The sequence below is a fragment of the Hemiscyllium ocellatum genome, chromosome 24 (genome assembly GCF_020745735.1).
Source record: "Hemiscyllium ocellatum isolate sHemOce1 chromosome 24, sHemOce1.pat.X.cur, whole genome shotgun sequence".
In the NCBI taxonomy this organism is placed as follows: Eukaryota; Metazoa; Chordata; class Chondrichthyes; order Orectolobiformes; family Hemiscylliidae; genus Hemiscyllium; species Hemiscyllium ocellatum.
The window spans coordinates 54139206-54162646 of NC_083424.1; the positions used below are offsets into that span (position 1 = coordinate 54139206).

Consider the following 23441-nt stretch of genomic DNA (forward strand, 5'->3'; position numbering starts at 1 on the left):
AGATCAGAGCTGAAAATGCGTTGCTGGAAAAGCACAGCAGATCAGGCAACATCCAAGGAGCAGGAGATTTCTCCTGCTCCTTGGATGATGCCTGATCAGCTACGCTTTTCCAGCAACACATTTTCAGCTATATCCCGTCTGGCCCAGGTGACTTATCTATCCTCATGTTTTTCAAAATTTCCAGGATATCCTCCTTCTTAACATTAGCCTGTTTGAGTAAATCAGCCTGTTTCATGCCGCCTCACAAATGACAAGATCCCTCTCACTAGTGAATACTGAAGCATACTGGACCACCCCACCTCCTCCGGCTCCAGGCACAAATTAGCCTCACTATCCCTGATCGGTCCTACCCTCACTCTGGCCATCCTCTTGTCCCGTACATAAGTGAGGGGCTTCCCTTAATCCTAGCCGCCAAGGGTTTCTCATGCCCCCTTCTAGCTCTTCTAAGTCCATGCTTTAGTTCCTTCCTGGCTACCCTATAACCTTCTAAAGCCCTGTCTGATCCTTGCTTCCTCAACCTTAAGTAAGTTTCCTTCTTCCTCTTGACTTGATGTTCCACATCCCACGTCATCCAAGGTTCCTTCACCCTACCATCTCTTCCTTGTCTCAGTGGGACAAACCTATCCAGCACTCACACCTAGTGCTCCCTAAACAACCTTCACATTTCTGTTGTGCATTTCCCTGAGAATATCTGCTCCCAGTTTATGTTCCACAGTTCCTGCCTAATAGTATTGTAATTCCCCCTCCCCTAATGAAATATTTTCCCATAGTTTCTGCTCCTATCCTTCTCCATGAGTATAGTAAATGTCAGTGATTTGTGATCACTATGACCGAAATGCTCTCCCACTAAGAGATTTGACACCTGACCGAGTTCATTGCCAAGCACCAAATCCAATATGGCCTCTCCTCTAGTTGGTCTATCTGTATATTGAGTCAGGAATCCTACCTGGCCACATCTGACAAAATCTGCTCCATCTAAACTATTTGCACTAAGGGAGTCCCCATCGATAAAGTTGAACTCACCCATGACAACAACCCTGTTACTTCTGCACATTCTCAAAATCTGCCTCCCAATCTGCTTCTCTGTGTCTCTGTTACTAGTGGGGGAATCTATTGAAAACTCCCAATAAAGTGAGTGCTCCTTTCCTTTTTCTGACTTCTACCCATATTGACTCAGTAGACAAACCTTCCTCGATGACCTCCCTTTCTGCAACTGGGATACTATCCCTGATTAGCAATGCCACTCCTCCACCTCTTTTACCTCCATCTCTATTCCTTTTGAAACACTGAAATCCCAGAACATCCAACAAACATTCCCACCCCTGTGATATATCCAAATTTCCGTAACGGCCACAACATTGTAGCTCCAAGTACTGATCCACGCTCTAAATTCATCACCCTTATTCATGACACTTCTTGCTTTAAAATAGACACATTTCAACCCATCACACTGACAGCAACTTTGCCCTATCAATTGTCTATCCTTCCTCATAGACCCTCTGCATGCTGTATCTGCCTGTTCACCAGCTACCCCATCCATTGATCCGTAGTTCCGGTTCCCATCTCTCTGCCAACCGAGGTATAAAGTGATAAGGGTCCAAGGCATGCATATGGAGTTAGATTAGCCATGATCTTATTGAATGGTGGAACAGGGTCGAGAGACTAAATAGCCTGCTTCTTTTCCTATGTTCCAATAATGGCTCCAGTAGAACAGATCAATTATACCCCCAAACTAATTTCACAACAGAACATTTCCACAAACCAGTATAGCTTATTTTTACACCCTCTGTTATGATTAACTATTGAAAGGATGAAAGGTATAGTTACCAATCTTTCTGCCGTTCGATTCTCACGCTGACGATCCAACTTTTCCCACCATGTGTGAAAAGTCAATTTCAGCAACATCTCTCTGTGAGGGTGAATAATGATATATTACAGGGTAGTTTTCAGTCACACCATTCAAAGTACTTATGTTGCTGGATAATTACGCAGCAGTGTCCTTCCCAAGTCATTGTGATGAATTCATTTTACTGAGGTGATTGAGCATTGATGACCCGAACCAAACCAATTGTTTAAACACTGAGATCCTGTCATCCATACAGATCACAGCTGACCTGTAACAACTCCATTGACCCAACTAGGCTCCATAACTTAAAAATCCCGATCTAACGAAAACAAGCTGTTTCAGTTTTAAATTTTCAACTGATTCCCTACCTTCTTGAACAGACTACAGTACAACCTCAATTATCTGACTGAAACAGGTAGGGAGTATTTTGTTCTGATAACTGATCATTCAGAAAACTGATCTGATCATAAACAAGCCGCAATTTACGAGTGCCGGTTATCGAACATGCCTCAGTTATCCGACAATGCACGCCATAATGCCATTTAACTGATAACTGAAGGCTGAGATGCCGAATGCCGTTTTGACGGGACCTTGAGATCTTGTTCGGATAATCTAAAATTTGTAGAACTGATGTTCAGATTACAAGGTTGTACTATATTCACATTTCCATCTGCCTTTGTGCACACAAATGCTTCCTGGATTCACCTTTATCTGATTCGAGTTCTAATTTTCAAGTTAAGCCCTTATTCTGGATTCACTCACCATAGTTAAGACTTTGGCTTACTGCAAGCTCATAGTTCACTTGGGACCAAGCCTTGCAGTAGCTGAACAAACTGCCTACTACGTATAATGCTAACAATGTCAGCAGGTCCTACAAAGAGAGCTTCAGCCTGCTTACATTGTTATTCATTTCCAGCTGGAGCCAGTGAATCACCATCAGGTGCTTTGGTGCTCGGAAAGAGATTGTGATCTGAAATTAATGCACCCAATGTTAAGTCCAGAAATCTCTGAAATATGTAATTTAAAGATGAGGTTCAGTTCAAGTTTCCACTGAGGAGCTTTAGAACTATTTAAGAGATAGAAAACAGAAGGGGAGAAAGGTGGAGAATTAAAATGGCATGAGACTGTGAGGGCTGACCAAAAATATTCCTCAAAGCAAACTCTGGTTTACCCAGTGTAGAGGAAATGGCATTCAAACTAATGAGTACAATATATTAAATTATAAGTACAGGTAAACGTTAATTGCTTTTCATCCAAAAAGTGTGACATTGACAAAGTAGAAGTGAATAAGGCAGATATTGCATGGGAAGATGCACCAGGAAGGAGAGACTCTTGATGGGGTGGTAAAGCAAGGGAAAAGGGTAGAGTTTCTTTGGAATCCTGTGACTGGTGGTGGCATCCACGCCAGAGGATGATTCATTCAATGTAGAATGCAGTGGAAATTAAAGGGATAAAGGAAACCCAATATGGAGGGAGGAGAAGAGGCGAGAGCAGAATTGGGGGAAACGAAAATTATACAATCAAGCTCTCCATCAACCCCGGTCAGTGGGGCAGACATTCTTCAGCTGAGGAAATTGTAGGGCATACTGAAGCATCAAAATTGCTATTAAAGAAACCTGCAATGGTCCTAGCTGCACTGTTTTTATGGGGTATGCAGAATACTCTTTGTTCCAGTCTTACTCAGATTACTCAACTCTTTTTCCTGGTACACTAATAGCTGTATGTCACCTTTCTCTGCTCTTAATCAGAACTGGAAAACTTTGTCATTTTTGTTCCAACTTCCACCCTTCTGTCAATTCACGCGGTCCTTCTAAGGACAATTCTTTTCCATTCTTCTATTTCTTTGTTTTCATTTCTGAGGATATACAGGAATGGACACAAAATATTAGGCCTGTCAACAATGTCCAGATCCCACGAAAGTATGAAAAAAGACCAACATTCACCAAAAGCCAACTCACACTTTCTTTCTCATTCATTTAGGGAATTTGGGGATTGCCGACTGGGTCAACACTTATTGCCCATCCAAATTTCCCTGGAGAAAGTGGTGGTGAACTTCCTCTTGAACTGCTATCGTTTATTGGTGTTGCTCACCCCTACAATCCAATGATGAATAAGTATCAAGGCATGTCAGGTGAAGAGCTCAGCAAGCTGAGTTGTTATCTCTCTATGGTCAAGCTAGTTGCCAGTTTGCACATACTTAAAAACAGGTATATGGGTGAGAGTGAGGAAATGCATCATAGAATCAGGTGTCTTCAGTAGAGGGATTAAGCAGGGCAAAAGCCACTCTAAACACATACCTGTGAAATTCCCACGCGGTCTCTTTCATCTGATTCAGGCGTTTCTTCTCACTGACAAATACTTTCCACTTCTTTAGATACAAAGGTAATAAGTTCCGACAGTAATGAGCATGAGCCTTCTCATCCTGAACCTGAAAAAGCCCAAACTGCATGACATAGAGAAGGAAGACCCAGTCTCTAAGAGGTTCACTTTTGTTTCAACAAATCAGAAACAAGCAAAAGTATCTACAATGACAGATGGGTAAAAATCCTTCAGTCTGTCTATCTGTCCCAATATATAGATTTTCCACCATCCAAAATCACTAATCTTTGGCTAAAAACCAGAAAAAAAATCCATCATTTTAGGAATAAAAATCTGACGATTTTTTTCTGTCCCACCCATCAAGGCAATCAAACTAGACCTGGACAAAAATACAAATTGCTGGAAAAGCTCAGCAAGTCTGGCAGCATCTGTGGAGAGAAATCAGAGTTAAACACTTCAGGATGAATGACCATTCCTAAACCTGGAGTTCACTCCAGCCATGATTGCAGCACATATTTTTAAACAACCTAATGTCCACCGCCACAAAGAAACAGATCCACCTCATTCTTGAAAGAATTCAGTGAATCAGAGTCCACATATCAGGGATGCTTCAGTATTCTCTCAGAGAGGAACTACATTTCAATATGTGGTGGGTAGTGGCAATGTCACTGGACTCATAATATTACACTAATCTTTTGGGGACATGGGTCTAAATCCCACCATGGCAGATGCTGAAAGCCAAATCCAAAGAAATCTGGACATAAAATTCAACCCCATTCTCCTGCTTTCTTCTTGTAACCCTTGATACTATCTATATCAGTCTTAAATATACTCAATGACCTGGCCTCCACAACCTTCTGTGGCAATGAATTCCATAGATTTACCACTCTCTGGCTGAAGAAGTTTCTCATTGTCTCTGTTCTAAAAGGTCTTCCCTTTACTCTCAGGCTGTGCCCTCGGGTCCTAGTCTCTCCTACCAATGGAAACATCTTCCCAACATCCACTCTGTCCAGGCCATTCAGTATTCTGTATGTTTCAATTAGAACCCCCCTCATCCTTCTCAACTCCATCAAGTATAAACCCAGAGTCCTCAAAGGACTCTTAAGCTTTTCATTCCTAGGACTATTCTCATGAACCTCCTCTGAACACGCTCCAGGGCCAGCGCACCCTTAGGTGAGATATGGGGCCCAAAGCTGTGCACAATATTCCAAATGTGGACCAGAGCCTTATAGAGCCTTGGAAGTACATCCCTGCTTTTATATTCAAGTCCTCTCAAAATAAATGCCATCATTGCATTTGCCTCCCTAACTACTGGCTCAACCTGCAAGTTTCCCTTGAGAGAATATGGGGCTACAACTCCCAAGTCTCTTTGCACTTCAGACTTCTAAATTTTCTCCTCATTTAGAAAATAGTTCAAGTCTCTATTCTTCCTACCAAAGTGCATGACCTCACACTTTCCCACATTGTACTTCATCTGCCATTTTTTTGCCCACTCTCCTTACCTGTCCAAATCCTTCTGCGGCCTCCCCACATCCTCAATGTTGCCTGTCCCTCCACCGATCTTTTGTATTATCTGCAAACTCAGCCAGAATGCCCTCAGTTCCTTCATCTGGATCGTTAATGTATAAAGTGAAAAATTGTGGCCCCAACACTGAGCCTTGCAGACACCACTCTTCACTGGCTGCCATCCTTAGAAGAACCCTTTTATCCCTCCTCTCTGCTTTCTGCCTGACAACCAAGCTTCCATCCATGCTAGCAGCTTGCCTGACATCACAGCAGCCTCCTGTGTGGCACCTTGTTAAAGGCCTTCTTGATGTCCAGGTACATAACATCCATTGGCTCTCCTTGGTCTAACCTGCTAATGATAAATACAGTCATGGTGACCCTGCAAAATCCTTCTTCTCAACATCTGGAGGCTGGTCGCAATATTGGGACAGCTGTCTCACAAACTAGACAAGAACACATTGACATAATCACACCCCATCATAGTTCAATCCCTGGGCATGTCCTGCCTCAACAGCAGATATATGAGTTACCTGGAACTCCTCAATATTGAATCCAGATTCCTTGACATTTGGCATCTGGTCAATCGTGCACGGAAATCTCCTGTTGACTACCACTTACTACACCATCTCAACTGTTAAATCAATACTCATTTTGTTGAGTACCACTTGGACGAAGACTGAAGGTGGCAAGGGCAGAGAATGTTCACTGCAAAGGGGATTTTAATGCCTATCTTTAAGAGTGCTTGAACTAAGGAAATATCTGCTTAGCTCACCAATCTAATTGTTGCAAATGTACCCATCCATTACTGAATTAGTAGGAATCATCGCTGAGTAATTATAAAGACAGAAGTCCTGTTTTCACATTAAGGATATCTTCCAGCCTACTATGCATTATGACCACCATGCTATAAATTGTACAGACATCAAACACATCCAGCAACTCAAAACTGGGCTCATGAGATGCTGTAAGCCATCAAAAGTAGCAGAATTATATTCAACTACCATCAAGCCAGGTGATCAAGCTTGGATCAAAGAAGAGCACAGGAGGGCACACCAGGAGTAACATCAGGCTCACCTAAAAATGAACTGTATAGCTGCAAAACAGAACTAATTGAATACCAAACAGTGGAAGCAGCATGCAAAGGACAGAAATCAGCAATCCTAGAACCAACAAATCTGTTTAAGTCATACAGTCCTGTCACGTACAGTTGTGAATAATGATGGTCAATTAAAGTAAGAGGAGTTGGGAGATTTCACAAATATCCAATCCTCAAACTCAAAAGGGAAGGTTGAATAATTTTTAAAAATCTTCAACCAGAAATGTTGACAGGATAACCTTGACATCCTCTTGAGGCTCCCAACATCTCAGTTGCCAATCTTCAACAATTCCATTCACCCCATATGATACCAGGAAATGGCCAGATACAATGAATACTGCATTGGTTATGACAACATTCTGGTAATAACAGTAAACATGTGATCAAGACCTAGCCATGCCCTTTGCTATGCTGTTTGAGCAGAGCAACAAGACTAGTATTTACCCAACAGTGTTGAGGGCTGAAGGGCCTGTACTGTGCTGTGGTGTTTTATGTTCTAATGTGGAAATTTCCTATTTATGTTCTGTGCAGGAAAGATTGGACAAATTCAACCCCAGCAATTACATTCCATCAGTCAGTTCTCCATAACTCAAGAAGTGACAAAAAAAGGTCATCAACAGTGCTATCAAGCAACATCCAAAGGAATAATTTGCTCAATTTGGTTTCTGCCAGGGCCACTCAGTTCCTGATGTCATTACAGCATCAAGAAGTCTGAGCAAGCTGGAGTCAATGTGAACCAGGGGAAAAGCTCTCCTTTGGTTGTAGTCATATCTAGCACAAAAGTAAGACGGTTGAAGCTGCTAGAGGTCAATTATTTTTGCAGGAATTCCTCAGGGTAGTGTCCCACGCCCAATAATCTTCAGTTGTTTTGTTAATTATCTTCACTCAATCATGAAGTCAAAAGTAGGGATAATCATTCATGATTTCTCAGATACTGAAGCAGTCCGTGTCCATGTGCAGCAAGAGCTGAGCAACCTGGCCGGATAAGAGACAAGTAACAATTCACCCACACAAAAAAACAAGGAAAGACCATCTCCAACAAATGAGAATCTAAACATTGCCTTTTGATGTTCAATGGCATTACCATCACTGAATCCCACAGTCAACATGCTCAGGGTTACTACTGGCCAGAAACTGAAATGGACCAAAGACAACAACAGGTCAGAGGCACAGAATCATCTTCTCCAGAGCAATGAGGATGGCAATAAAAATTGACCTAGCCAGCAAGATCTACAACCCATGAATGAAGGGTGTTGCAAAGTTAGGTAGAGTATTTGTGGATTGGAAGGCAGGATGTCAGAATTTGACATTTGTAAAATGATAAGGGGGTAGGGGAAGAGTACATGGTCCATTTTAAAGATTCTGTGGGTTTTTTCCAATGCTTAGAAATTTAAAAATTAGCTTCTGTGGACAGCAACTTGCCAGTTGGCAGGTGCTCCAATTAAAATACTTGTTTCAAAGTATTACTGTTAGCAGGCAAAGCATTATTTTTATTAAGACAACAGATTTTTAAATTCAGCCAACTAATTTAAAACAGGCACTTGGAGACTAAGGACCAATTAAATTTGAACCTAATGGTTTTGACAACCTAGAACCAATCTTATTGTACGAAATTAATAGGTCATCAAGGGTATTTAAAAGAAGAGAGCATTTGAAAATTGGCAGAAAATTTGCCATCTGGAGAGATTAGCTCTCTCAGCTCTCCGAGTAACCATCGTCTGACTAAAGGCACTTTAAGCTAATACTCCTGACAAAAAAATTTGATAGAGAGAGGTATTCCTGATGCAAGAATTTGAAGGAGTAGGCATTCCTGAAAGAAAATCAATAGAGAAGGTGTGGAACATTCCGGAAGGCATATCCTGGTGGCAACTGCTGAAAACTAAATTCTATTGTTTTGTTATGTAAGTGGGGCATGTATTTATTGGAACTGTTTACCATTAGAATTTCATTTTATTCGGGAATAGTTAGTAGCTAGAGGAGAATTATTCAGTTTGTTAGTGGTTCTGTTAATTTGTTTAATGTTGGTGTTAGATAAACAAATTGTCACTTGTTGATTATAGATTGAGTGAAAGGATTTCATTTCATTTAACCATTCCTTTATAACAGATTAGGGGGTGAGAGATAGGTTTTCACACTTCCTTTAACAGATTATGAGACAAGACAAGCCTCTCTGGGTGTTTCAGTTTTAGTTATTTGGTGGGGGGATGTCAACCTCTACTTCATAACAACAGAAAAACTTCTGGCTTTAAACAAAATTTAAATTTCTAATCCTCCAATGCCTATTTATCTGGAACTGACTGTCAACTAGAACCCAAGCTATTCCATTTATTATCTTCAAAGCTTGATCCAGATCACCCTTAAATCTAGACTTCGCTCAAATATAGAATCCAAATTCTTTAAGTCTATCCTTCGAGCTGAGGATTCATTCCTGGTTTTGAGAATGTCTTTAACCTATCATAGGTGAAAAGAAATATTAAGCTTTTTTCAGTACCTTCAAAGTTGTCAAAGTCAGACAAACATCGGGAAGTTAGCCTGTTTTGGGAGAGATGGAGAGAATCGTATCTGGTCAACGTGAACAAAGTCACCAAAAGGAAAAGCTTGTAACCTCTTCAGTTGAACAAAAAATTTTAATGTAAAGATAGGAGTGGCACTTCACTCGTGTGCAGTATCTGTAAAGGATATTGCAAGGGTTAAAAGAGTTGAGACTTGCTTTTTGCTGTTTATGATAAGACCCTTCAAAATTGTTTTCACAGAGTCCTTACAATGTGGAAACAGGCCCTTTCCAACAGGTCCATACCGATTCTCTGAAAAGTAACCCACCCAGACCCATTCCCCTACCCAATACTTACCCCTGACTAATGCACCTAACTTCCTTGAACACTATGGCCAATTTAGCATTGTCAATTCACCAAACTTGCACATCTTTGGATTGTGGGAGGAAACTGGAGCACCCAGAGGAAACCCACACAGACATGGGAAGGATGTGCAAACTCCACACAGACAGGTACCCAAGACTGGAATTGAACCTGTGTCCCTTGCACTATGAGGCAGCAGTGCTAACCACTGAGCTACCGTGCTGCCTGCACATTTGTCATCTATATATTTGTGTATGGCTTTTTTTCTTTTGTGTAAAAATTTCTTTTTTTTTTGTGAAGGAGGCATTGACAGCCTCATGTGAACATGTTCACTGAATGACCACCACAGTAATCAAATTGTAAAATATAAAACTTATGGTCTCTCAAGCCAGATTTAACTTTGGGTTCTGACTTATCTCTTATTACTATCAACTGGGATGGTACCAAAACTAACAACAAATTCTGCCATGTGCTGTTAAACATGTATGTAAACAAGCTGATGGCATAATTCCCTGTTCCTACACTGTCGGCAATCCTGCAGATGGCAATTTTTTTTAGAAATCACTAACCTATTAAGATTTTCCGCACTTACGATATAAGATCAGAATTAAAACACCCATGAAAAAGTCATTCATTGATAATGAAATGTAACTGGGTTTATAACTAAGCCATAACTATGAGTGAACAATTTTTCTAGCCTTGAAAACCTAGCTTTATATTTGGGTAATGCAAATTATTTTTATGATTTAATAAACTCTAATGTATACAGCCTAGCCTTCCTTTTAGCCTCTGAAATTTATGTTAAAAATTAGGTAAGTTGTTAGATAATCATTTACTCCCTGGTTAGCTGCAAAAATGCTTGAATTTGATTGGCTGTGTACCCTGTTCAATGATATCATGGATGGCTGGAGATTTTTTTGGAGTGGATATCAGGTTGAAAGTTAATATTCAGGAAGTGTGAAATTCATACCAGAAAGATTGCTACATAGCGTTCTTCAAAATCAGTGACAGTAGCACTCTTGACTGCAAATTCAGAGCTATTACCATCACTATCAGTATTTTCCATCAGTAACCAGCTGGTTTAAGTAAATTCAGCAGCAAATATAATGAATATAGTTAAAATGGTGTAAACTTTGGTGAAAGATAAATACCATGAAAATACAGGCTCTCAAGTTAATAAAACCGATATCCCTGGCTGCAATGTCTTTCCACTCTGTGAATATAGATGAGAAGCAGTCTTTTAAGACCTCATCCATGTCTACTGGCTCCACACACAGGTTGCCCTTGCTCTCTTTTATGAATTTATAGACGTGTACTGCCCCTTTAAAGGGAGTTTAAATTTCTGGCTGGCACAGAGTGTGCTGAAAGATTTAAAAGTGTAAGATTTGGTTGACACAAATAGCTGGAGCTGTGTTGCCATAGTACAAAACAAATTCAATTTCGGCCAATCGGTTTAAATTGTGCCCAAGACACAAAAATCCAATTGAATTTAAATTTACTATTTGGGATGACATCAACCCAAGGAAATGATCCAATGTTTTGGGGTATAAAATCGGACAGTTTGAACAGTTAGAAGGAGAATAGTAAAGAGCTGCCAAGCACCAACATAACAGCCAGCAGAATAGCTCTCTGAAAGGTACCTGTCCAAAAGAAATTTGTGCAGCAGAACCCCGAAGCCAACCTAGAGAAATCTATCGTTTTGACATCCGAATACGACAACTGGGTTTGAAAGTGATTTGCCATAAATTTCAGAGGAAATTTAACAGATCAGTATTGCGGAGTGGGAGGTAAAAATAGGTTTAAGAGAAATGAGTTGTAAATAGTTGTTGTTTAATGTTCTCTTTTGGACTTAAAGGATACAATTGTTAATTTTTTTCTTTAAATAGTAAGATCTGGGATAGTTCTTTGCCTCTCAAAATTTAACAGATTACAGCATGAGACGAGCTTTACTGAATATCTGGTTTAAATTAGAAGGAGGGTTTACCCCATGTCGTAACAGTAATAGGTCCCACACTTTCCCTAGTAATCCTCTTACTCGTAACATACTTATAACATATGATATTTAATACGTAAAAGCTTTGTTTAATCAAACACAAAAAGAGCATTTACTGAAACTTCAAAAATATATTTTTGACCTCATTTAAAATGTTATCTGCTCCATATCCCAAAGGAAATATTAACCTCAGTGACTTTTTAGATTTGAGCAAAATGAGATACAATGGAACCTCGATTATCGGAATGAGATGGACGGGCACTATTTCGCTCAGATTATTGATTATTTGGTTAATCAATTAAATGCCTTTCCTCTGGGGCTCGGAGTTTTTGAAGTCTGTTTCTCATTCAGAAGACTGTAGCAGCACACAGCGGGCGAGGCCCCGCCTCACCACCCTCCCACCCCCAAACCCCGTCCAATACCACCCCCCTGCCCCACCACCCCCAAGCCCATCCAACCCCGCCCCCTACTTCCAACCCCTGCCCACCCACAGCCTTCCAACCCCCTCCAATCCCACCCTTGCCCCCAACCCTGTCCAACTCCACCCGCCAATCCCTCCCCCTGCCCCCTGCACCCCAACCATATCCAACACCACCCCTTGCCCCCCAAACTTTTCCAACACCACCCCCGACCACCAAATCCCGTCCAACACTGCCTCACCGCCCCCGTCCAACACCACCACCCGCCTGCCCCCCAACCCCGTCCAACACCACCCCCTCCCCCGTGCGTCTCAGCCCCCTCACCGGGCAGCTGGACTGGACACCAACAATAACACTGCTGCTGCAGCTGTCTTTGTTGGGTAAGTCTCCAAATTGCGTGCGTGTAAGTGCACACACAGCCACACACACTTTTTACTGCAACGTTTTGACAGGTTCCATATTTGCCCTGTACAGGATAGTGTTGAAGAGATCATCTGGGGAAGGAGGGGTTTAGGGTACACCCCTCTGTAGAGCTCTGTAGAAAGTGTGGGGAGAGAGAAAGGTCAGTCATTTGGAGACAGTGCCTGTTTAATCACTGTAAACTAAAGACGTGATCACTGTTGGAAACACATCTTTGATGTAATGTTCCTGTCGGGACATCGAGATCTCCATTGGATAATCCGATTTTCGGATAAGTGGTATTCGGATAATCGAGGTTCCTCCGTATATGGAAGTTTGTGGATGCCTCTTGGTACATCAGAAGGGGGCAATCCAATCGTGGGATTCAAATAACTTCGCAAGCCTGAACAACTGGTTACTGGCTCAAATTCACAGCTTAAAATTTCCTACTGTTCAGTTGTGATTCTACTGTTTTTGTCATAAGAGCTAATTATGGATGAATTAAGTAATATTTCTCCAGGGAACAGTGTGCCTGGTAGCTATTACCAGGTATGACTAAGGTGTGATAGTTTAGCTATTGTTAGCACTCTCATTTCTTGGATGTGGGTTTGCTCACTGAGCTAGAAGGTTCATTTTCAGACGTTTCGTCACCTTACTCGGTATCATCAGTGAGCCTCCAGATGAGGCACTGGTGGTGTAGCCTGCTTTCTATTTATATGTTTGGGCTTCCTTGGGTTGGTGATGCCATTTCCTGTGGTGATGTCATTTCCTGTTCTTTTTCTCAGAAGGTAGTAAATGGGATCCAAGTCAATGTGTTTGTTGATAGAGCTCCGGTTAGAGTGTCATGCTTCTAGGAATTCTCATTCATATCTCATTTTTGATTTGAAGACATTGGATTTAAGGACCAAAGCAGAACTTGAGGCATATTACAAAATAATGCTCTAACATACAGCAAGAGAATGATGCAATTCCAGAATTGCATTTCTTCAGAAGAGGCTTAAACAAGGCTCCAGTTGTTTACTTGCATCGTTCAGACAGATTTAAAAGATCTCTTGGCACTATTCAAAACAGATCAAAGTCTACTACTGCTACCTTGGACAAAATCATTCGCTTCTACTCACATCTATCAATGGATGAATTGGATATTCATCATGTGGAGATGACAGTGTTGGACTGGGGTGGACAAAGTTAAAAATCACACAAAAAGTCTGTGGGCTGAATTTGCATTTGCAGAATTGTATTTGCAGATACATTCTATTTTGTTCAAAAATTTTGTGCCTACACAATCTGTGGACAGTCAATTCATGTGATATTTTATAAATCCTACTTTGGAAATAAATCAAGATTGGAATACTCACACGTTTAATGCATTGTCTCAGCTGAGATGTCATTTTTTTTATAAAAAACCTTAAATTATCTCAGGAATGTGACTTGAAAGAAACTCTGGGATTCACATATTAATTAATCGAATTAATTCTAAAAGTTGAAGGACTTAACAGCAATTTAGGTTTGTTCAATATATTCCTGATGAAGGGCTTATGCCTGAAATGTCAATTCTCCTGCTCCTCGGATGCTGCCTGACCTGCTGTGCTTTTTCAACATCACCCTCTCGACTCTGATGTCCAGCATCTGCAGTCCTCACTTTCTCCTTGTTCAATGTATCGCATCAGTTGAATGAAACCATGATCTATTGCTATAAATTCTGTGTCCTATGATCCTGCTCCACTAGCTACTGGTGAAGGAGCAGTGCTCTGAAAACTTGTACTTCCAAATAAATCTGTATGTTGCGTGATTTTTTTTAAAACTTTGGATATTCATCATTTATATTTGTATGATTTTGTGTACAAACTGGCTGCCAACATTTATCATCAGTTAACTCATTAGGGTTGAATTATTCTGTGTTTTACATTGATGGATCACAATAATAATAAGAAAAGTCTTGGAACGTATAACCATATGAATAAAGTAGAATTGCTAGGAGGACAGTATGATTACATCTTGAATAATGTTACAGTTTTTTGGGTGAGAATATAGAAGGCATGTTTAGTAAGTTTGCGAATGACACCAAAATTGTTGGTATAGTAGACAATGAAGGTTTTCTAAGATTACAAAGGATCTTGATCAAATAGGTCAATGGGTTGAAAAATGGCAGATGGAGCTCAATCTGGATCATTGCGAGGTATTGCATTTAGGTACAATAAACAAAGGTAAGGCTTAGACAACGAATGGTAGGGCCTTGTAGAACAGAGGGACCGAGGGGTGCAGGTACGTCAGTCTTTGAAATTTGTGTCATATATAAACAGGGTATTAAAAAGGCTTTTGGCACACTTGCCTTCGTTGCTCAGTCCTTTGAGTATGAGAGTTGGGAAGTCATATTGAGGTTGTACGGGATATTAGACAATAGACAATAGGTGCAGGAGTAGGCCATTCTGCCCTTTGAGCCAGCATCACCATTCATTATGATCATGGCTGATCATCCTCAATCAGTATCCTGTTCCTGCCTTATCCCCATAACCCTTGATTCCACTATCTTGGTGAGGCCTCTTCTGGAATACTGTGTCCAGTTCTGGTCGCTCAGTTGTAGAAAGAATATTATTGAGCTGGAAAGGATTCGGAAGAGATTTACCAGTATCTTGCTGGGTATGCAAAGTTTGAGTTATAAAGCAAGGCTGGATAGACTGGGACCTTTTCACTGGAGTGAAGGAGGTTGACAGGCGACCTGATAGAAGTTTATAAAATAATGAGAGGTATAGATAGAGTTAATGGTAGTTGTCTTTTCCCTAGGATTGAGGATTTGAGACAATGGGGCACATATTTAAAGTGAGTTGAGAGAGATTTTAAAAAGACATGAGGAGCAAATTATTAACACAGAGGGCGATTCACATGGGGAATGAGCTTCCTGAGGAAGTGGTGGATACAATTGCAACGTTTAAAAAAACATTTGGATAAGTAGATGAATAGGAAAGGTTTGGAGGGTTATGGACCAGAAGCAGGCAGATGGGACTAGTTTAGTTTGGCATGGACTGGTTGGACTGAAGGGTCTGTTTCCACGCTACAAGGCTGCATGAATGCATAAGTGAAGGATGATTTTTAAAATACACTTGTCTACAGGCATCATTTCACTAAATACAGTATAGAAACTATCTTTTTATAAAGTATGTTCAAAGTAGAATCAACCAAAAGTTCCTCACTTTCACTAATGCAATTATTAAACCACAGTAAAACAACTCAGAACAGTTCAGGTTGTCTATTTAACAACTTAATCAGACAATTAGAGCCCTCAGAAGTAATTTAATAAATCAGCATTACACAGAGGATCACAATATAATTTAGTTGCAAGGTTCAGCAGGGATTTTGAAACCAGCTGAAAATTAATTGTTCTTCACAACAGTTCCAAGCTACTTTCCATATTGTCCAACTGCACTCATGAACATGGAATACAGCTCCACATTGAAACGTTCTTCAAGTGAGAGATGTTATGGCTAAGCTAGTTATCCAATTGGCCAGGTTAATCCTCTGGGATATGGATCAAATCCTGCCACAATAATTAAATTTAAATTCAATTACTAACATCCGGAATGGAATGCTAGTTTCAGTAATGATCACCACGAACTCATGCTCGTCAGAGCAGGTTAAGTGCCATCCTTATCTGGTCTTGTCCTATGTGACTTCAGACCTGCAGCAATGTGGTTAACACTTAATTGTTCTCTGAAATGACCTAAAAAAAATCCAACAGCTCCAGAGCAGTTAGGCATGACCAACAAATACTGGCCTGGCCAGCAAAGTCCAGTAGAAGAATTTGAAATGAAATGAAATGAATAATCCTCTGAAAGATTAATCCAGCTGATCCCATACTTGTGACTATTTTCACTCCCGTGACACTGCAGGACAATGGGGTTGGGCAAAGGTGTGGACCTCAGCTCAAGAAAATCATGCTTGTGAAATCAGGCAACAATAGGCCTGAGGTGAGTTCCAAGCACAAAGGAAGGCACAGGACTTCTGGGTGGTGCTGTGAATTTCTTACTGAAGGAAACCCAACCAAAAGGGTATTGAGAAAGTTTAGCTCAGGCATTCAGTAATGACACAGGCCTCCGTCATCTGAAGGAGACAGCAAACAGGCAACTAAGTGTATGGAGGAGTAGTCCAAAATCCAGGGAGACTGGTGAGGGGTGGAAATAGGCTGATGCTGAGCAAGACTGTTTTCTTGAATTGCTTTAAATTGTTTTTAACTGTCATTTCAAAACAAGTGAAATGCTTGTGTTTTTGCTGCAAAGCGTATTTCACCTGTGACATGTTAACAGACTGAAAATTAATAATTTGACATTCTTTAAATGAAAACGGCTGAGTCAATCTGGGTTCTACTGGTCTACCTGTTTAACCACTGGAATTACTATACAGAACTACTTCAATTCTCTTGTTCAGGATCATGTTCTTATTCCTCACCTGATACCACTTTTCCTCTTGAATGCCTTTTATCCAACAATGGAAAGATTTCCTCAGCAATACCTCCCTGGAAAAGAAAGATGCAGTTTCAGAAAAGTTAGTGACATGAAATAGAGTTGTAGGATTCCAGGCATTTTAGTGTCAATAAAGTATAATTAACTCAAGTGATAATTGCTTCTAATACTTACTTACTTTCAGTGAAAAAAGAAAATTAGTCCTAGATCTTTCCATTGACCAACTGCATTGCAATTTGAAGCAACTTTGTACATTGCCCAAGGATCCACAGTATAAAGAACAGTACAGCACAGGGACAGGCACTTTGGCCCTTCATGCCTGCGATGCCACATATTGCCCTTCCATACTAAAACCGTCTTCACTTACAGGATCACTGAAGGTGGAAGCTCAGGTAGATAAGGTAGTAAAAATACCTATGGCATGCTTGCCTTCATTGAAAGGGGGCATTTTTAAGAATAGACAAGTTACACTGCAGCTTTGTGAAACTTTAATTAGGCCACACTTGGTATATTGCATACAGTTCTGGTCACCACACTACCAGAAGCATCTGGATGCTTTGGAGAGGATACAGAAAAGGATAACTTTCATCACCTCCTCAAAAATCTCAATCAAGTTAGTGTGGTACGACCTTCCCCTCACAAAACCATGCTGTTTATCGCTCATCAGTCAAGCGATGAAGTATCTACAATGGCTGAGGGGTGAATGGGTCAGCAGCAGCAAAAGCAATCTCTCGCTCAGACAGGTCAGATGCAATCAGTGCCTGGCCAGAAAGAAATCTGAGAACATATAAAACTTGACAAACAGCTAACAAAAATTCATGGTCCAAAAATAAAAGCAAAATACTACAGGTGTTGGAAATCTGAAACAAAAATAATAAATGCTGGAGAAACTCAACAAATCTGGCACCACCTGCTTGATCTACTGAATAAGTGTTTTGCATTTATAAATAGTCCAGCAAGCGGTTCTAACATACATGTACTGTCATGTTCATCTCAATACAAAGACCCCCAGTTCAAAATGCACTATCCTAGGAAAGGTAAAATGCCAGATTACAAATACAGATGAGTATTGGAAATAAAAATGGTACATTTCTGAAGCCCTTTGGCAAACAAAATCAGTCCAGGAGATCATTGTGGCCACCCAAAACATGAACTCGGATTTCTCTCCACAGATGCTACCACACCTGCTGAGCTTTTCCAGCTATTTCTAATTTCATTTCTATTTTTACTTTTGTCTCTGACTTATAGTATCTGCAATTCTTTCAACTTTTAAACACTGAAAATAATCAGTTAGAGAGTCTTATAGGACAGAAATAGATTTTGCAGTCCAACTATCCATGCCAACAATGTTCCCAACCTAAACTTAGTCCCACTTGCCTGCATTTGGCCCATATCCCTTCAAACCTTTCCTCATCATGTATTTATCCAAATAGCTTTAAAACTTTGTAACTGCACCTGCATCCACCACTTCCTCTGGCAGTTCATTCCACACATGAACTACTCCCTGTGTAAAAAAGTTGCCCCTCATGTCCTTTTTAAAACTTTCTCCTCTCACCTTAAACTTTTTCCACCTAGTTTTGAACTCCCTCACCCTAGAGAAAAGACCCTTGTTATAGATATGCAGAAAGAAACAGAATTCATATTTCAGGTCACTGACTTGAAATATCAACACTGTTTGACTCTCCATGTGACGCGACCTGCCAAGCATTTCCAGAATTTGTTTTTTATTTCACGTCTCTTGTTTTGGTCTTGTACAGGAACCAAACCAGCTCACAAACTAACAATTCGTTTCAGACATCAGGGCTGACTCAACATTGAGGTCAGGCACCTTCAGTCACTGTTGCTATCAGACGGTTGGCCTAAACCTTCAGAAGCCTGAGGACCACCCTCATGACATCTTCCAGATGCTGTCAAATTACCTGTGATCAGATATCAAACTGATTAGCTAACTATACAATGATGTGTTTTTATGCAGTAGCACTCTGTATCTGAACAGACAGGAGTCATCAGAAAGACATTCAGGTTCAAGCATCTGACACTCAGAAATCTGACCAAACAGTTCTGTGGCACTTGATCACAGGAACTGACAAAAGATTTCTGAATCAAAAGTCTACACAATATTAGAAGCAGATTTGGGAGATTCAAGGCAAGGTACGTTCACAGTAAGTAGGAACAGATCAGCCTTAGAACATTCAAGATATTGTCACTTTTCCATTATGTCTGATTATTGAGAGTCAGGAAACTAAACAGTTAACCATTCTCAAAGCACAGGAATACCTGAAATGGTTTTGGGCTTGTCCTGTCAATGCTCTAAGTTCAAGCTCCTCTTGCTGATCCAAACATAATTTCCACTGATTCCAGCACCTTCGCAGCATCTGTCAGAACAAAAGTAATTAAGAGACCAGAAATGCAGGCTCAGGTCCCAGTATTTATAGAACTGCATAGTTAAATGAGCCCAGGTGAAGTGATAGGGGTTTTGTCATAAATACATGCATCAGCCAATTTAACATGTAGGTTCATGAGTGCACTTTCCATTGTTTCCCACCTGCAAGTTGTGCACATTTACACCGAAGAAACTCACTTTATTTGAGGTGGTGGTGGTGCGGTGGTGCGGGGGGCACGGATTAATAGATTGAATTTCATGAATTCAAAGAAGCTTGTTCAATTACGCTTCTTTCTTGAAACAGACTGTCATGAAAACCAAACCATTGAAAACACTGGAGGTCAAGGAGCATCTTATATTTAAACCTGAATTCAGACAAACTAAAATCTGGTTTTAGTCCAGGCCTCAAATGTCTGAGCAAACATGATTCCTAAACTGTAACAGCTTCAGCTCTAGTAAATGGAATTCACAGTCATATCACCAAAGCATAGATTGCAGCAGATTCACTAGGTTGATTCCAGAGGTGAGAGGGTTGGCTTATGAAGACGGATTGAGTGGACTAAGACTATACTCATTGGAGTTTAGAAGAATGCGAATTATGCTAACGTATAAAAACGGGTAGGGAACAGACAAGATAGAAGCAGGGAGGCTGTTTCCACTGGCGAGTGAAACTAGAACTGGGGGGCATAGCCACAAAATAAGTGGGAGCAGATTTAGGACTGAGTTGAGGAGGAATTTCTTCACCCAAAGGGTTACAAATCTGTGGAATTCCCTGTCCAGTGAAGCAGCAGAGGTTATCTCATTGAATGTTTTTAAGGCAAAGATTGATTTTCAAACACTGAGGGAATTAAGGGTTATGGCGAGTGGTCAGGTAAGTGGAGCTGGGTCCATGAAAAGGTCAGCAGTGATCTTATTGAATGGTGGAGCAGGCTCAACAGGTCAGGTGGCCTACTCCTGCTCTTATTTCTTATGTTCTTATGTTCATCAGCAATCATGCTCATTCCACCTCTCTGGAAGATAATGCAATTCATTCTACTCCCCTTTCTTTCCCCACTGTCCTGCAAAGTTTTTGCTTCAGGTGACAATCTATTTTTTCAAGTTATTCAAGGATCCCCTGTAACATCTATTCCAGACCAAAAACAACACAAAATATAAAAAAATTCTCCTCTCCCTCCCTTGGATTCTTTGCCAATTATCTTAAATTGGTGTCTTGTTATGGAATTTAATCAAATCAGTTTCTTCCCACCCATTCCGTCAAGATCTTACATAATTTCAAATGCCAATTGAGAGATAAAGAAACGGGAGTTCGAAAAAACACACTGAGCAACATTTGTTCCTTAAATTAGAGATTTCTGCTTCAACAACATGAGGAAACAAGTTTTGAATCACAGGCAGCAAAAAAAGTTATCTTTCAAAGTTTTGAATGAAGAATAACTTATGAGAAATGTACAGTTTACTGCAAAAGGAAATGATTCATATTTCTTGAAATTGTATAAGACAATAAAGATTACACTGATTGTAATTTTATCTGCCAAGAAAAGATGATCATTCAGCAACTTCACGATAGTTCCTACATTAAGTATTTGCGGAGACAATGGGTCTCTGAAGATCTGATCTCATTAATCTGTGTAGCTAAACGGAGACATCACAATTGACAGCACAAGCTTGGAAATTATCCAGAATGTGCTCCATAATGCCTGGGAGAAAAGGTCCTCATCTGTCACTTATGCAGAAAGTTTGTCTTCTGCTGTGAATTAACAATTTGCGCCACCTTAATCCAGCATCTTAAGATTTTTAAAAACACCATTTGTTATATAAATAATATTGCCTACATGGTCACCAACACAAAGTGACATATCACTTAGATTTTCTTACAAAGCTGTTCATCACTGTCACAGTTTAACTGTATACTTCAGCCACAAATGGAAAAGAGGCTGCAAAACCTCACACTGATTTCCCCCAAGGATGGACAATGCATTGAAGGAAAGATGGTTGGAATTAGTATACTGAGCAATGCCAGGGGAGCCCAACTCACCAAGATGGGACAGTTACTGTTGCATTGTATTCTAATATCCTGAAATAGTGTTGTGAAACTTGCAATGGTACAGAGCACATTGTTCTCTAAAGTGCTCGCCAATGCCTCCTGAAAAAAAACTTACTTTTGCTGAAATATACATCTAAAACCACTGTGGTCCTCAGTCAAGTTGTTATTCCTCACTTGTACCAGCAGCTGTCAGTGAGCAATTGGACTGTGAAAGACACCTCATCATGCCAGGTTCTGGTTCAGGAATGTGCATTTACTCTGGAGCGGAGGTCATCAAATCACAATCAGGAATGGGAACTAACTAACCAATCATATCCATCTTCTCAATTAATCTTCAATTCTTCACCTTGTCTAAGGTGGGATCAGTTAACCTCAAGTTCTTGGCATCAAACTTGAAGCCTCTGATGACGTTGTTCAAAAGCTGCCACATATTTCTCAACAATTAAACTCCATCAATCATATGTGCTGAAGCTGCCTTGAAACAATGGGCATGCACAGACTTAGTACATGTTGAAGCCACTGTCTCTTGGAACTGCAGTTTCACAATAACTAGTTTGTTAAACACATCCGAACCAATGGAGAAAAACCACGGTGATTCACCTGAACAAAATGCAATGTGAAACCACGAGCACACAATGGAGGACAACGGACAGCTGGAAGTGTAACAAAGCTTCACTGAATTGAATGTTATTGCAAATCCAATTAAGACGAACTCCAGGAATAAAGATTCTGCAAAATTCCTAGAATTAAATCAGCTTTTATATATTCTGCTTCATGAAGCAGACAATGAAAATGAGAACAATACAGGGACTAATTGAAGAATGAGATGGACTAGTTATGTTGTACCCTTGTTATGAATGAATGGTGACAGAAACTAACCTTCCATGAAGGAATGATTTGCTGGATAATATAACTGGCGAACTGAAGTCTGCCTATAACTGCTTAGAAGTGACACAACTGTCAAGAAATCAGTTTTAGTCCAGTAACCACAAAAATGCATTTAATTATCGTATGGACATTGTCACTGGTGCACTACACCACCAGGCAGTTCATCAATTTTTGATCTAATTGACATAGTAATATTAAACAATGTCACCAGCACATTTTACAGCATTGTGCTCAGAGGATTCTCCAAGTGCTTTCTGAATGGACTGGGCAGATAAAGCTTCTCTGCCCCCTCCTCTCCTCCCACCTAAAAGATGAAGCTATAAGAATAGTGGGCACATTGATTGTAATTTTCCAAAATCCTTGAAGTACAAGAAGATTAGAAAACTATCAAAGTGACACTCCTATTCAAAAAGGAAGAAAGACAAAAAACAGGTAACTATAGGCTGATTAGCCAACATCTACTCTTGGAATTTATTAATAAGGAAATAATAGCAGCACATTTAGGAAATTATAACCTGATCAAGCAGTGTCAGCACGGCTTCATGAAAGGGAAATTGTGTTGGACTCATTCATTTGTTTTTTGAGGAAGTCTCACCCAGAGTACAAACAAGGGAACTATTGAGGTATTGTTATGGACTCCAAGGTGTTCAATAAGGTACCTCACAAAATTTGTGAGCCCATGGTATTAGAGATCATATATTTGCATGGATAGAGAATGTGGCTCATGGGCAGGAAACAACGAGTGAGGTTCTTTTTCAAATTGGCAACCGGGGCCCAGTAGGATTCCAAGGGGATCAGGGCTGGGACTGCAACTGTTTACAATTTACATTAAATGACTTGGAGGAAGGAAAGCACAAGAATTGTAGCCATATTTGCAGACAATGCAAAATAGACTGATGGCTAAATTGGGAGAGGGATACAAACAGTTTACAGGGTGATACTGAAAGATTAAGTAAGTAGGTTAAAAGTTAGCAAATGAAGTATAATGCAGGAAACATGTAGATTTTGGAAGGGAAAACAAAAAAGACACGGGGAAAATACAGGAAGCTAGATGTGAGCAACATCTGATCAGCCACAATCCTACTGAATGGCAGAAGAAACTCAAGGGACTGCTGTTCCTATTTCTTACAGCCTATGGTTTCTTCCAACAACTTGTCCTGTTCTGTGACTCCTCTGTTCATTTTCCCCGTAATGCTGGAATGAAGTGGAATAAAAATACTGCCCTCATGTTTGGAG

The 23441-nt window shown here is 40.3% G+C and overlaps 1 protein-coding gene across 11 annotated transcripts in view; it reads right to left on the minus strand.

Moving 5' to 3' along the window:
• sfi1 (SFI1 centrin binding protein) overlaps nucleotides 1-23441 on the minus strand; it is a 139897-nt gene that overhangs the window by 79639 nt on the left and 36817 nt on the right. For 9 of the 11 annotated variants that reach the window (XM_060843802.1, XM_060843803.1, XM_060843807.1 and 6 more), the window contains 4 exons: nucleotides 19168-19265; nucleotides 16877-16943; nucleotides 4144-4289; nucleotides 1828-1909 (listed from right to left, as the gene is read on the minus strand). In XM_060843802.1, the coding sequence (XP_060699785.1) occupies nucleotides 1828-1909; nucleotides 4144-4289; nucleotides 16877-16943; nucleotides 19168-19265 (393 nt within the window). The remainder of the gene's footprint in view (nucleotides 1-1827; nucleotides 1910-4143; nucleotides 4290-16876; nucleotides 16944-19167; nucleotides 19266-23441) is intronic. The other 2 variants (XM_060843804.1, XM_060843810.1) reach the window with 2 other exon arrangements.